This window comes from Lissotriton vulgaris, chromosome 8, assembly GCF_964263255.1.
Source record: "Lissotriton vulgaris chromosome 8, aLisVul1.2, whole genome shotgun sequence".
In the NCBI taxonomy this organism is placed as follows: Eukaryota; Metazoa; Chordata; class Amphibia; order Caudata; family Salamandridae; genus Lissotriton; species Lissotriton vulgaris.
In genome coordinates, this window is record NC_141696.1 from 1,578,297,403 (window position 1) to 1,578,309,560 (window position 12,158).

Sequence of the window (12,158 nt, forward strand, 5' to 3'; positions counted from 1 at the left end):
ATGGACCAAGGACAGTCGATGGAAATCTGGAGAATCAAGATCATCAGGAGTGAGACGGACACCATTCACAATATCAAAAACCTGCGACTAAAACCCACCCCGCCCAAGAGAGAAACAAAGGCAGTCAAAGGATACTTCCTAATTACATGTGCTTTACACTTAACAGCTCGAAACAGTGGCATGTTTGGCTGCCAAGCTTCTTCATATGTTCTTTTTCAAATTATTTACATATTTGTGACAGACTTCATTTCTATCCAGGTCCAAAAGCAAGAACTGTTCAAAGCCTATGACTATCAAATAACAACCCAGGACTAAAAATACATTGTGTCTAATCCGTACGTCTAACACACAGTGATTTATGGTAACACTTGTTGCGAGACAACGTGGCTGTGCAATCTAAGCTGTGGCTTTCGGCTGAATCCGATATTTCTTTTTTGCACAAGTCCGGTGGATGAAATGTGAAGTGTTGCATAATCGTTTTTATCTGCATGTGCTACAGCACTAACCCATGTACTGATGCTCATGAAGCGATGCGAGGACGTGATGCACTTTATATCAAATAGTGTCAGCTAGAAATCACAACAAATCTGCATGAATGTCCTTCCCATACCAAGGCATTTAACGGAGCAGTGGGAGAAGCATGGCAGCTTTAGGTTCCAGATACTACAGTATAGTGAACAGTGTGGATCAAAATGGGGGACAGTAAGAGTAATATTTCCAGAAAGATGTGGATACCCTGACCCCGCCACCTAGTCCAGGCCAATCTTGACCCTTAGCATGTGGCATCTGGGCTTCTCGCCACAGTCCGTGCTAAAGTGAGCCCGTAGGCCCTGGCAAAACGTCTTCCCCTGGTACTCGCTTCCCTCCCCCAGAGCGGATTGCACTGCCCCCACCAGCCTTTGTCACATCTCTCATCCACCTGTCCTTGTTTTATCCTTCCGGAGGTCAAGCCGCACCCCCTAACCCAGCCACTCTCCCAATTACCCCCTCCCCACTATTTCCATCCAGGCTCTACTCCACTAAGTCCTGGGCACACTGTTCCTCCCCAGGCTCTAGCAAACCTTCTGCCCTTAACCTTGACAATCTTTTCTCCGGGCCCTCTCTGAACTCCCATTCCCTTCTGAGTCCTGTTCATATTTTACTTCACCCCACCCACACCTCACAAAACAAACTTTGCTCAAACCAGACCTCGCCGAACATTGCTCCAACAAGACCTCGCCGTACTGCACCCCAGCCAAACCTCAGTGTACTGTACCTTAACCAGAAAACCTCGCCGTACTGCGCTTTCACCAGAAGACTTTGCCGTATTGCGCCTTCACCAGAAGACTTCGCCGTACTGCGCCTTCACCATCCTCATCCTCGCTGCATTTTGCCTCCCCTTTCTCCACCACCACACATCCTGTCAATCCCTTCGGCATTCTCAGTTCTACCACATACCTTTTGATCAGCAGTGGCCATGCTGCTCTCGCTTCTCTTGCTCGCTCTGCGTTTCTGGGGCAACTCTTCATCGAGCGTTTTCTCTTCCTCCTCCGCACAGACCGTTGTGGCCAGAAGGTGGCAGATTACTTCCAGTTCAAATTCAATGATGTGGTAGGCAGGAGCCAGAGGTAGGGTAATGCTGGTCACCTTCTCTGAAGACTGGATCACCAGGTCAGATTCAGAAACTTTTTCTATACAAGAGAATTACAGATAATGAGGTTAGTCAGAGAGAGTAGACCTAATCAATTAGCCCCATTACTAAAAGTGGTTAACCTCAAACCAGTTTTCACAATCACATCAAATGTGCATTTTTGTTTTAACAAACCAGGCAATAGTTGTCATGCTTGGTACCTTACATTCTAGCAAATGTGAGAGCAACAACCAGGTGAATGTTGTCAGTGAAACAGGAAACAAGTGAAATCCGGGGCGATATACAGCCAGGTATAGTGCTGGTTTTACAGCAGTCCATATGGCAAGAAAGGTGCAGATCAAGGACTGTTTCCACACAGTTATTACCCAAGGGATTACCGGGGTGGAAACCACCGAATCATCAGAGTTACTCACAAAGCACTCTAAGACTATACTGGGAGCAGACTCCACATTCTATAGCATTTCCTGCTGCTTCAGAAATGTATAGTTGTGTTTGGCAGCAGATATCACTGTTGTGAGCTTATAAAGAATAAATCAGACTTGTGCTCATTCGGGCCATTCGTTACTGTAAACTTTCCTCGTGGCTTGAGGCACATAGTTGAAAAATTGTAACTTGAAAAGCAACAAGTTTTAAATCATTAGTTCAAAAACATTTGGTTTGAAAATATTTAGTTTAAAGAAAACATTTTGAAATTGAAACTTCAACAATTACTGCATCTTAGCAATGCGATTCAGCACCAGCAATGAAACCAACTAGGACTGGTATCTGTGCCATTGTAATGGCGAGTCAAGGCTAAGGCCAAAATCAAAGTTAGTTCCAGGCTAAGGATGCTAGAGATTAATGAATAAAGATAAAAAGTTCTTTAAACATTTGCTTTTTTCCATAGATGCTAATGAATTTCTAACTAAAGTTTCTCTTCAAACTACATTTATTTCAAACAAACAACTTAGAACTTTCAATGTAGATAAGCTCTAGGACCCAATTGCCAGATGCATCTCCTTCGTGAAAGTAAAAAAAAAATATTTTTCACGGACAAGAACTGTTGGAAAATATCACCCACACACACCTACACACACCACACCACCCCTGCTATCACCCAGGAAGCATCTGGAGTACATTTTCAGTGTATATACAGAGGTCGCCTGTGCACCTATTGCCAAGAGCTAGGTCCAACCTCTGCCTGAAAGAGAGACCGAGGCCGATGGGCTGCGCTGGGAGAAGAGCAGAGACAGTCCTCAAAGCCTACCCATTGTGTTGGTGAAGATGGTAGCGGAGCCCCGAGAATGATGGAGGATAGGCATGGCCTCAGCATTGCTGAGCTGCAGCGTGTCTCCATTCTTTATGGTGTAATGTCCGGTTGTCACAGTAAACTTCACCGTCTGCGGAATCCCTGCCAGAAGGCTGTCTGAGAAAAAGAAACGAAGGGTCCATAAAACATCACAACGGTAAATGTCAGCATTCGCTACCTTACCCAGACCCTTGAGTGTTGGTACAGCTTTCGCCAGAATGCATACACAGCAATAATTCACGATACAGAAACCTACCCATGACACCCTCTTCATCGCTTCCCCCATTTATTTGTAATGAAGTTGGCAAGGTTAAGCTGGTATTTTACTGACCTTTAAATCTTTAATGCTCAAATGTTTAGTTTTATCTGACGAATGTCGTTCAGTCCTTAACCGACATTGTGAGGTTCAACAAGCAGCATTTCTCATTGCTTCCTGGTTAATGAGCTTGGTTGTTTGCTCTAGTAATACAATGTACATACAATGCTCTTTAAGCTCCTTTTATCATTCTGTAATATCAAGGACTGGGAAATGCACACTGCGATCTCGGAGTGTCCTCGTTAGACCAGAGCATTTCATGTCCCAAGTTCTGCCCAGGCCCTCCTCGTAATAAAAGCTTATTTATAGAATACTAAATACATCACTTGAAAATCTGAACCAGCCTACCCTTGGTGGTCAGGAGAAAGGCCTTATATCGTTAAACGAATTACTCACAACTCCAACAGACTGATGTGGAGCCTGGTCTGTGCCGGATATCAGAGTCCTTTCATCTCCACGTTTACCAGATGATCTTTCCAACTTAACAATGATACATCAATCATGATCGTCAAGTTTGGGTAGGGGAGGGGTCTACCGCCGACCCAACTGTGTTTGACCACCCAACACTTCAGATCTTTCCCAGTCACCTCTAAAACATGGATGAGTCCAACAGGTTTCCTTGGTGCTGAGCTCAGGGAGACTTCAGATCCCACTGGCATGTTCCACAAGCAGGATGTAGAGCTGGAGAAGGGCAAGAAGCCTCAGAGCAACTCTTGCAGAAATGCAGGACAGAGACTGAAACATCGGGACTTCTGCACGTTGATGAAGAACCCCAAAGATGTGAGAAGGTTAGCCGTCATCTGGAGATGGTCTACGTCTGGCAGTAGCAGGCGCACTCCGGCCATCATCTCCTTGTGTTTGCTTTGTTTGCCATAAGTTGGCAGGGTATGCCCAGACGTGAGTCCCCTGCTCTCTTTGCCACTGGATTCAAGCTAGCTTGGCTGATGAGGGGTTATACCCAGAAACCGATCCCAGGATGCTCGTTTCCGGTTTAGGGAAGACCAGGCTTGGCAGTTAGGGATGGACTGTTCCCATGAGGCACAGGGTCAGACTGATTTGCATATAGCTGGGTCTGAACTGAGGTGGTGAAGTGAGCTAAAGAATGATGATGGATTCATCCCAGATCTGTGACTGGGGGTGGGCGTCTGAAAAGTGTCAGCACTCCGTCCATCATCTCCTTGTGTTTGATAAGGTAGGGAGCTATTAGAAAAGTAACAACTAAAGAGAAGTGCCTTAAGGCGTATGACTATGAAGTGTGCAATCACCAACATGTATCAAACAATACAGAAACTTAAAGAGCAACATGGGTACTTACAGAGAAGCATGGGAATAGGTGCGGGGCTTTCACCTCGATAAAGGTCAGTGGAAGGATGTTCTCATTAGAAACAGAAGACGTGCTAGTCTTGCCAAGGGCAGGGAAAGGCTGTTCAAAATACTATATAGATGGCATTGTACCCCTGAGAAAGTCCATATAAAAGACCCATGCAGGTCATATATCCAGGGGGATGTGGAAAGTCTATGTTTCTGTGGTGTTAATTTTGTGCTGGGAAAGACCAGTTCTGTGGTTCCAACCGATTTGCACTGAGACAATAACCAAATACAGTGCTTGTAGATGAGCAGAAGGCAAATACGTTGTGAGCTAGTCATATGCCAGAGACCCACAAATACAAGATAAACCTCTCATGGAAAACCATACTACCACATTCGTAAACAGCATCTCATGCCCAGGCTCTTAATAACCAAATCATACAGTGTCCTAACAATTAACCAGAGCAGGATGTCTACGTCCAGTGTCTACTCACCATTCAGCGGTTCCACCTTCAACAGGGGTTCCTGGCAGTAGACATCATACTGCACAACAGGGTAGATATGAGGGAGAATGAACTGCACCCCGCCCAGCGAGGCACCTAATTGCCGTAGTGTGTACGTCCCTGGTTCTTTGGCCTTGATAAAGCAGAAAAAATAGTTACCTTAACAGACTTTCAGACAAGGAAGCATTTCATATCAATGGTTTGTCTTAAAAATCAACTAATTTATGTTACGAGCCAGCACCATGTGCAATCTAGGATTTAATAGCCATAACATTTGTTTAAACTGACGCATCAATCTAAAATGGATATGGTTGGGAAAAGCACAGGCATTTAACGTGGTCTCCTAAGACAGACTAATTTCCAGGTAAAACAAAAGTCAGAGGGAATACACAGCATAATTCATTCAACTTTAAGAGGCTGACAAAGAAGAAAGAAGGAAAACTAAAGTAAAGGGAGGTTATCTGACTCTCCAGGAGAAAAGCAGATGGACAGAGCGAGTGAAGGTTACAGTACGATGCGTGTGGGCAACAAACTCAAACAGACACACCACAGGGAAAGACACTAAGGCAGACGGAGTAAGCGATCAAGTACAGTAAGGCAAGATGCAAGGGCAGAGATTCGAAGAAGAGACAGAGCACAGAGATGAAGAATAACAGGGAGGAGCTTGTGTTACAATGAAGTAAACTACAGAGGTTTAAAGAGGAATGGGGTAAACAAGTCAGGGGAAAGACATCGCGTTGACATATGGTATAATACTGACCTATAAAAAGGAATGGGGCATATAAAGAAACAGAATAAGATGAGGGAAAATATTTAACAAAATATACATCGATGAGCCCAGTAAGGGTTAGGATTAGGGATAAACACAGCAGGGATGATACATTTGAATGTTTCAAAACCAATTCCAAGCCCTCTGCCACATTCCAAATGACTGCCATAAAAAATAAAGCCTCCTCTGAAGGAGGGCCAGAGGGGCAGAAAGCGTCCCCTCCTAGTGAAGTATCTAGGCCACTGGTACATCCAAGCAGCTGCCAGCATCAGTATTGTAAGGTGCAGGGGGTTATCAGCCTCTGAGTCTCTACTATCCCCGCTGCCGCAGCACTGATCCTCCATAACAAAGGATCTGAAACCTTTCCCGCAAATCCAAACTAAAAGCTTTTAGGCAGGCAAACAATAGCGCCTTGAAGCGGGGCTCACAGTAGGGCTCATCATTAAAATGACCTTTTCCGTTGCATCATGGCTGATACTTTCCCAACTTCTTGGTCAGCATCGCAGTTAGCTTTAAAATCTGCTCCGAAGAGGAGCCTAATTGAATGCGGGCACCACCCTTAGCAGTGTCTTCTTTGCTGCAGGTCTGTGGACTCAAAGCTAGTGGAAGCGCAGCATCAGGGCAGCCGGAGTCGCCACGCCTGCAGGAAAGGACTCTCTACTTGGCCAGTTGTCCATTGGGCGAGGGACCGTACAGAAAAGATCAAGCATCACTTGCCATAATGCCTCAATTTCTGCTGAGTCGTCTGAAGGACCATGAAACCCCGATCTCCTCTGTAGGGGGCGGTCTCACCAACATCAGAGGATGTCGCCCGACATCAGGGGAATGTGTTGCCACTCTGAACGATCCCAAAGAAAAAACTCCTTCTTGCTATGGCACTTATTATATTTTTAGTGGGACCATCCATTAGAACATTTCCTGGACGGTGACTTACCTTTAAGAGAAAGAGACTGCTTTGTAGTCTCCAAGCAAACTTAGCCAAAGAATTCCAAAAAAGTTACTTACCTGTAACTACAGTTCTTCAGCATTGGCATCTTTCATAGATTCACATTATCGAATACAGTCCCTGTAATAAGACTGAGAACCCTTGGTAACCTATGTTCAATCGCAGTACAAGTGTTTTTAAAACCATAGAGCTGTAGACAAAAGCAATAGACCACATCGACCCACCCACCATGTAATGAGATCCGAACTTCCGGCCAATCAAAGGGATCGTAACCCATTCCTATTCCCCTCAGATGCTCAAAGTGTCAGATATTTCCAGGCTCCTAAGTACTGAATGAAAGAACAATTAAGCCTCATTGAAAAAAGGGCGGAGGGAGGGTCGCTTTTGACATGTAGAAGATCCCAATGCTGAAGCGCTCTAGTTACAGGAAAATCCATGTTTTCTACTTCTTCAATGGATGGGACTTTAGAGCAACAGTTCATAGAAATACACATTTACGGCCACAGTGTAAAGTTGAAACTCATAATTATCATGTTACAACAAAGCTGGCATGAGAAGTACACTGTTTACTGCCTCAGAGATTGCAAGTTACAACGACTTCAGACCGAGAAACGCATCTCCTAATATGTAGGAGGTCTCATCAACATCCTTGTTTTGATTAAATACATTTGTTTTTAGTAATACACAATGAAATGCCATGGCCTAAACCATATATGCAGATTAGCAGAGTGTAATACGCTATTCATTAGCCCCAGCTCTGGCGCAAGACCGGACAAAGCATAGGGGGTGTAACCACCCCCCTTCCTGGTCCCACCCATAAGAGGGACCTAGTGATAGTACAGCCCCCTTTAGGAGAATAAAGGTAGGAGCTGGTCCCATTCCAAATTAGATTAATCCTGAACTGAAATTCTGCAAGAAGAAACTCTGGACTTCGACTTTCTACATAGAAGACTGAAGAAATCTCCCTTGTGGGCAAGGAGTGTCCACCCTGCACAAGCAGGCACCATCAAGCGTCCAGCGGCTTCACTTTGTCGTCTTCCCTCGAGGATCCAGACTTCAGAGCCCGACGAGACCCGGATTCCCAGACCTCTCCGACCTCAACTCACATCTGCAGCACAGCTGAGATCCGTGGGTGCGACGAGACATGTGGGACCGACCATCTTGGAGAAACTGCACTTCGCTTCCAGCACGACTTCTGAGGTAACCTCAACGAAGTGCTTTGGGGATTGAGAAGCCCCAGCCCTGAGCAGCTCCTGCACCGAAGACCAGCCCTCCAGCATCCACGAGATCTGCGTGGGGCCCTTCTGCCTGTTTGCTGCTCGACGCGTTGTGTGGTCACTTGCCGGCTGGCTAGTGACCTCCTAGACGACGATCCACGACATCAACGCTGCTGGTCTGGTTGCTCGAGACTGGCCCTTGCTTCCCTCCTGGTCCGCACCAGACGTCTTTTCCACTCACCGCGTGGGTTGCCTTTGCCAAGGCCTGTTGACGCCGAATCCGGAACCAACACCGCCAACAGCGAGAGCCTGCGTGGGACAGCTCGTGCCTCCATCCTGGTCGTCGAAGACACCTCCTGGTCCACGTGGCTGCAGAGTCAAGCGTCCACTCTTCACCTGATCGCGACGACAGCATCTGGTTCCACTCCAGTCACTGGCTAGTGACTTTGAACATTGTCCCCTCTGCTTTCAGGTCTTCAGCATTTCTGATCCACCCTTGGATCACACCGGACATCTTCCTCCTGGTCGCCTGCAGCATCTTTTCTATCAGGCTCCATAGACTTCAATGCACAAACCCGACACAACTTCGCACCTATGCACCCGCAACCCGTGGGAGAGGTAACAAGAGCATTTCGGTGCTCAAGGGTAGATTGACTCTCCTAGTGTCCAGTTTCACAGTTGTTTTAGTCCTATCTAGTCAGGATTGTCCGTACTCACCTTTTTCTTGAACTGTACTGTCCATAGACGTTGTTACGCATCTCGCGTGCGAGTTCACACTCTGCACACGCGTTCCGTGGGCCTCCTATTACTTACCTAAAGTTAGGGTAGTGTAGTCCCAGCGATCCTACAGCCTCTGGACTGCTCCACTCCTTCTATTGACTTCCTTATACCACTTGTTTAGTTTATGGTTTGTTGCGCCCCTATGGCAACATTGTAACTCGTGCAACTTAACGTACTTTTCTTAAGAGTCTTGTCATGTGCTTAGCCCTCTGATCTCATAAAGAGTTCATAGTTGTTTGTTAGTTAATAAATATCTTGTTTATTTTCATAACTACCTGTGTGGTGTCCTTTCATTTGGTATTCAAGGGGTTATATGTGGTAAAACAGCTGGCTTCACATGCCAAAAGAGTTTAGCCTAAGAGTGCTTTGTCATGGTACCATTAGGATAGCTGGTCTATAAGGTTGACTTACAACCAATCACCATAAGGGTTGTTTGGACTGATACAAGGTGATCACTAGAATTAGCGAACATCATATATCAGGCCAACTTCTCACAAGTTGTAGCCCACACCAAGTACACCTTACCATTCCAGTGTAAAGAGGGAACCATTTGATGAAGCATGTCACCTTTGGGTGAGTGAGGGTTCCTGCCCTATTAACAATGTGTTCTCTTTATATCACATGTGCATATCCTATGAACATATATCCTCCATACAAAAGGATATACATGTTCACTTAGGGAATAGTGTTCATGCAAATATACTAGTGCACAGGTGACACGTTTCGTCCTTGATCACATGACTCCCATGTTGTGAAACACCATATATAGTTCATAAACAAAGGACAAATGAAAGAGCAACACTGTGGGCACCATCTTAGAATATGCAATTTGTGCATCAGAAAGCAAGTACTCATTTATAAATGTCAAAATAAATCAACATGCATTTAAATAAAAAGTACTACATTGTGCTATGCGTAGTGCTTTAACACGTTGAAAAGAAGGGGGAGAACGTATGTTACACAAACGGTAAAAGCCATCCATAAGCTCAATACGGCCCAAGTGGGCAAATTGAAGTGCATCATAAATATCTAATGCAGTCTTCACTGTACTAGCGTTCATCCTGTATCGTAAGGTTATTGCATGACCCCATAAGTGAAAGTTTCGAAATCCTGCTGCCAGCAGGTTCCAGCCATGTGGGGTATGCGTCCTGAGTAAATCCAATGTTACACTTGAGCCTAGGTCCAACTTCTGAAGGCAGAAAAGAAAATCCCACAGTGAGCAACCAATCATATTTCTTACACCTCAAATGACAATATTTTCAAAAGACATAAAAATCTTATCAGTATTGTAGATCCATCACCACCAATAGAAAACAATGAAGAACAAGAAAGAGTAGAAAACAAAAGTTGAAGTGAAGTTATAGTTAGGTGAAAATGTCTGTTCAAAAACATTTGAAACAAAAAAAAAAACTGAAATTCACGAGTAATAGTTCACTGAAGAAACTGCAAGTCACGCCACGGCTATGCAGTGTTGTCATCAATTATATAATGTCAGAGGTAATAAGTGATCAATATATGATTTCATATCAGTGGCAGGGGCGCTAATTATAGTTTCATTAGTTAACTATAACTGGTGAATTTCAGTGCATTTTTTTAGTTTAAAACACTAGGTTTTAACTGACATTTTCACATAACTATAACGTCACTAACCTTTCTTTTTTTCCAATTAATTTTTAACTAATTTTAGCGTTGAGTAATATTTTATTACTATAGCCTACTATACGAACCCTGCGCACAGTCTTTGACATGCACCAACCCCTGACTGTGAGTGACAACCCTCTGCAGCGCCCTACCTCCATTGCTGGGTAACCCCCATGGTCATGGATATGGATATGTATATGGATATGCTCTTATATAGCGCACGGCTACCCGGAGGTATCCCAGCGCTGCGGACGTGCAGTGAGGAACAGGTGCAATGCACGAAGGCCCCCACTATATATTTTTTCTATATGCTGTACTTTTACTATATTTTTTTTCTCCAGTGGTACTTTTGCCAAATTTCAAGGAGGAGTAGGGGCCCTATTGGGAGACAAAAAATATAAATATTTTTATTTGACCACACAAAGCCCTCAGCGTCAGGGACCCCACCTGGGGTATATATTTACCAACATTCCACAGTAGCGCGGGGTACTCGGCAAGGGTGCCCGCTCTCACCTTTGCTTTTCATTATAACCCTAGAACTACTCGCTATCAAACTACCCACTATGGCGGAACACACGGGAATACGATTGGGAAATGACCTGCATATGCGGAAGAATTAATATTATACTCCAATAATCTTAACGACGACCTTGAGCCGGCTCCCACTATATTCAATAAATTCCAAATGCTCTCAGGGTTCTCTATTAATGAGTCCAAATCGTATGCCTTCTGTTTTACTGACTATACATAGACTGACCCCTTACGCTTTGGCCAGTGGACGTTTCAACCAGTGACGGTCACCTTTAGGTACCTTGGCATTCAAGTATAGAGAGAGACAGGAGATATATGAGAGGACAACTTGACCCGGGCTATTACAACACTCAAAGCGCAAATACAATTCTGGACATCCTTGCCGTTGTCTGCAGCCCAGTTGCAAAATTTGGAGGATCCATCTGTGGGAAGTGACGTCTTGCCAGCCCTGAAGAAAACCGCAGATCTTCCCTCATATGTGGTGGCTGTGTGTTGCAAAGGACACACTAAAGTGGTTTTGAAGTTTTTGTTGGAGGGGACAGGGAACAAAGCTGTTTATTTTACCTACTGCCCTGGACATTGTCTCTGGGAGCCGTATCCCTAACCACGAAAAGCCTGACGGGCTTGCAGCGCTGAAGTTTTCTATAGGTCAAACCCCTGGAATATCCTTATAAGGGATTACATTGTTGGGGAAACTGCCTGGCAGGCATGGAGAGACCCAATGAATGAGCTGTGGCGTGACTCTGAACCTCCTTCTCACCAAAGAGGTGAGAGCCATTGAATGGCATATCCATCAAGATACTTGGACATCTCCTGATAAATCTGTTGACCTCATCTATGCGTGGCACCAAAGCACTGCACTCGTGCTAGCTGCCTGACCCAAGAGGCCAGTCGCATCCACAATACAAGGGGACAAGGACAACCTTGGGAACACAAACTGTGAAACACAAATATCAAGTAAAGCAGATTCCCGCTGCAGTCTTCCTAAAGTTCTGGTTATGGTAACCAGGAGATGACTGGAAGCTGTTCCATTGAGCTCTTGTGATTACGCCCAATTCAAAGGGATACCTTGTCATTAGTCTAGTATGATGCCAAGATCCGTAGATGATTTCGGTACTACTCCTTCTCAAATTCATAAAGTTGTTTGGTTAGCTCCCACTATAGTTTTCTGCTTGGGAAAGAAAGGGAGTTGTCAAATTGGGTCCACAATTGGGTTTTCCAGAAGTAGG

At 44.9% G+C, this 12,158-nt stretch overlaps 1 protein-coding gene across 2 annotated transcripts in view; it reads right to left on the minus strand.

Moving 5' to 3' along the window:
• Window positions 1-12,158, minus strand: part of TRAPPC10 (trafficking protein particle complex subunit 10) — a 319,990-nt gene that overhangs the window by 85 nt on the left and 307,747 nt on the right. For both annotated transcript variants that reach the window (XM_086935878.1, XM_086935877.1), the window contains 4 exons: window positions 5,037-5,178; window positions 2,877-3,035; window positions 1,438-1,670; window positions 1-26 (listed from right to left, as the gene is read on the minus strand). The exon at window positions 1-26 is cut by the window's left edge and continues 85 nt beyond it. In XM_086935878.1, coding sequence (XP_086792004.1) covers window positions 1-26; window positions 1,438-1,670; window positions 2,877-3,035; window positions 5,037-5,178 — 560 coding nt within the window. The remainder of the gene's footprint in view (window positions 27-1,437; window positions 1,671-2,876; window positions 3,036-5,036; window positions 5,179-12,158) is intronic.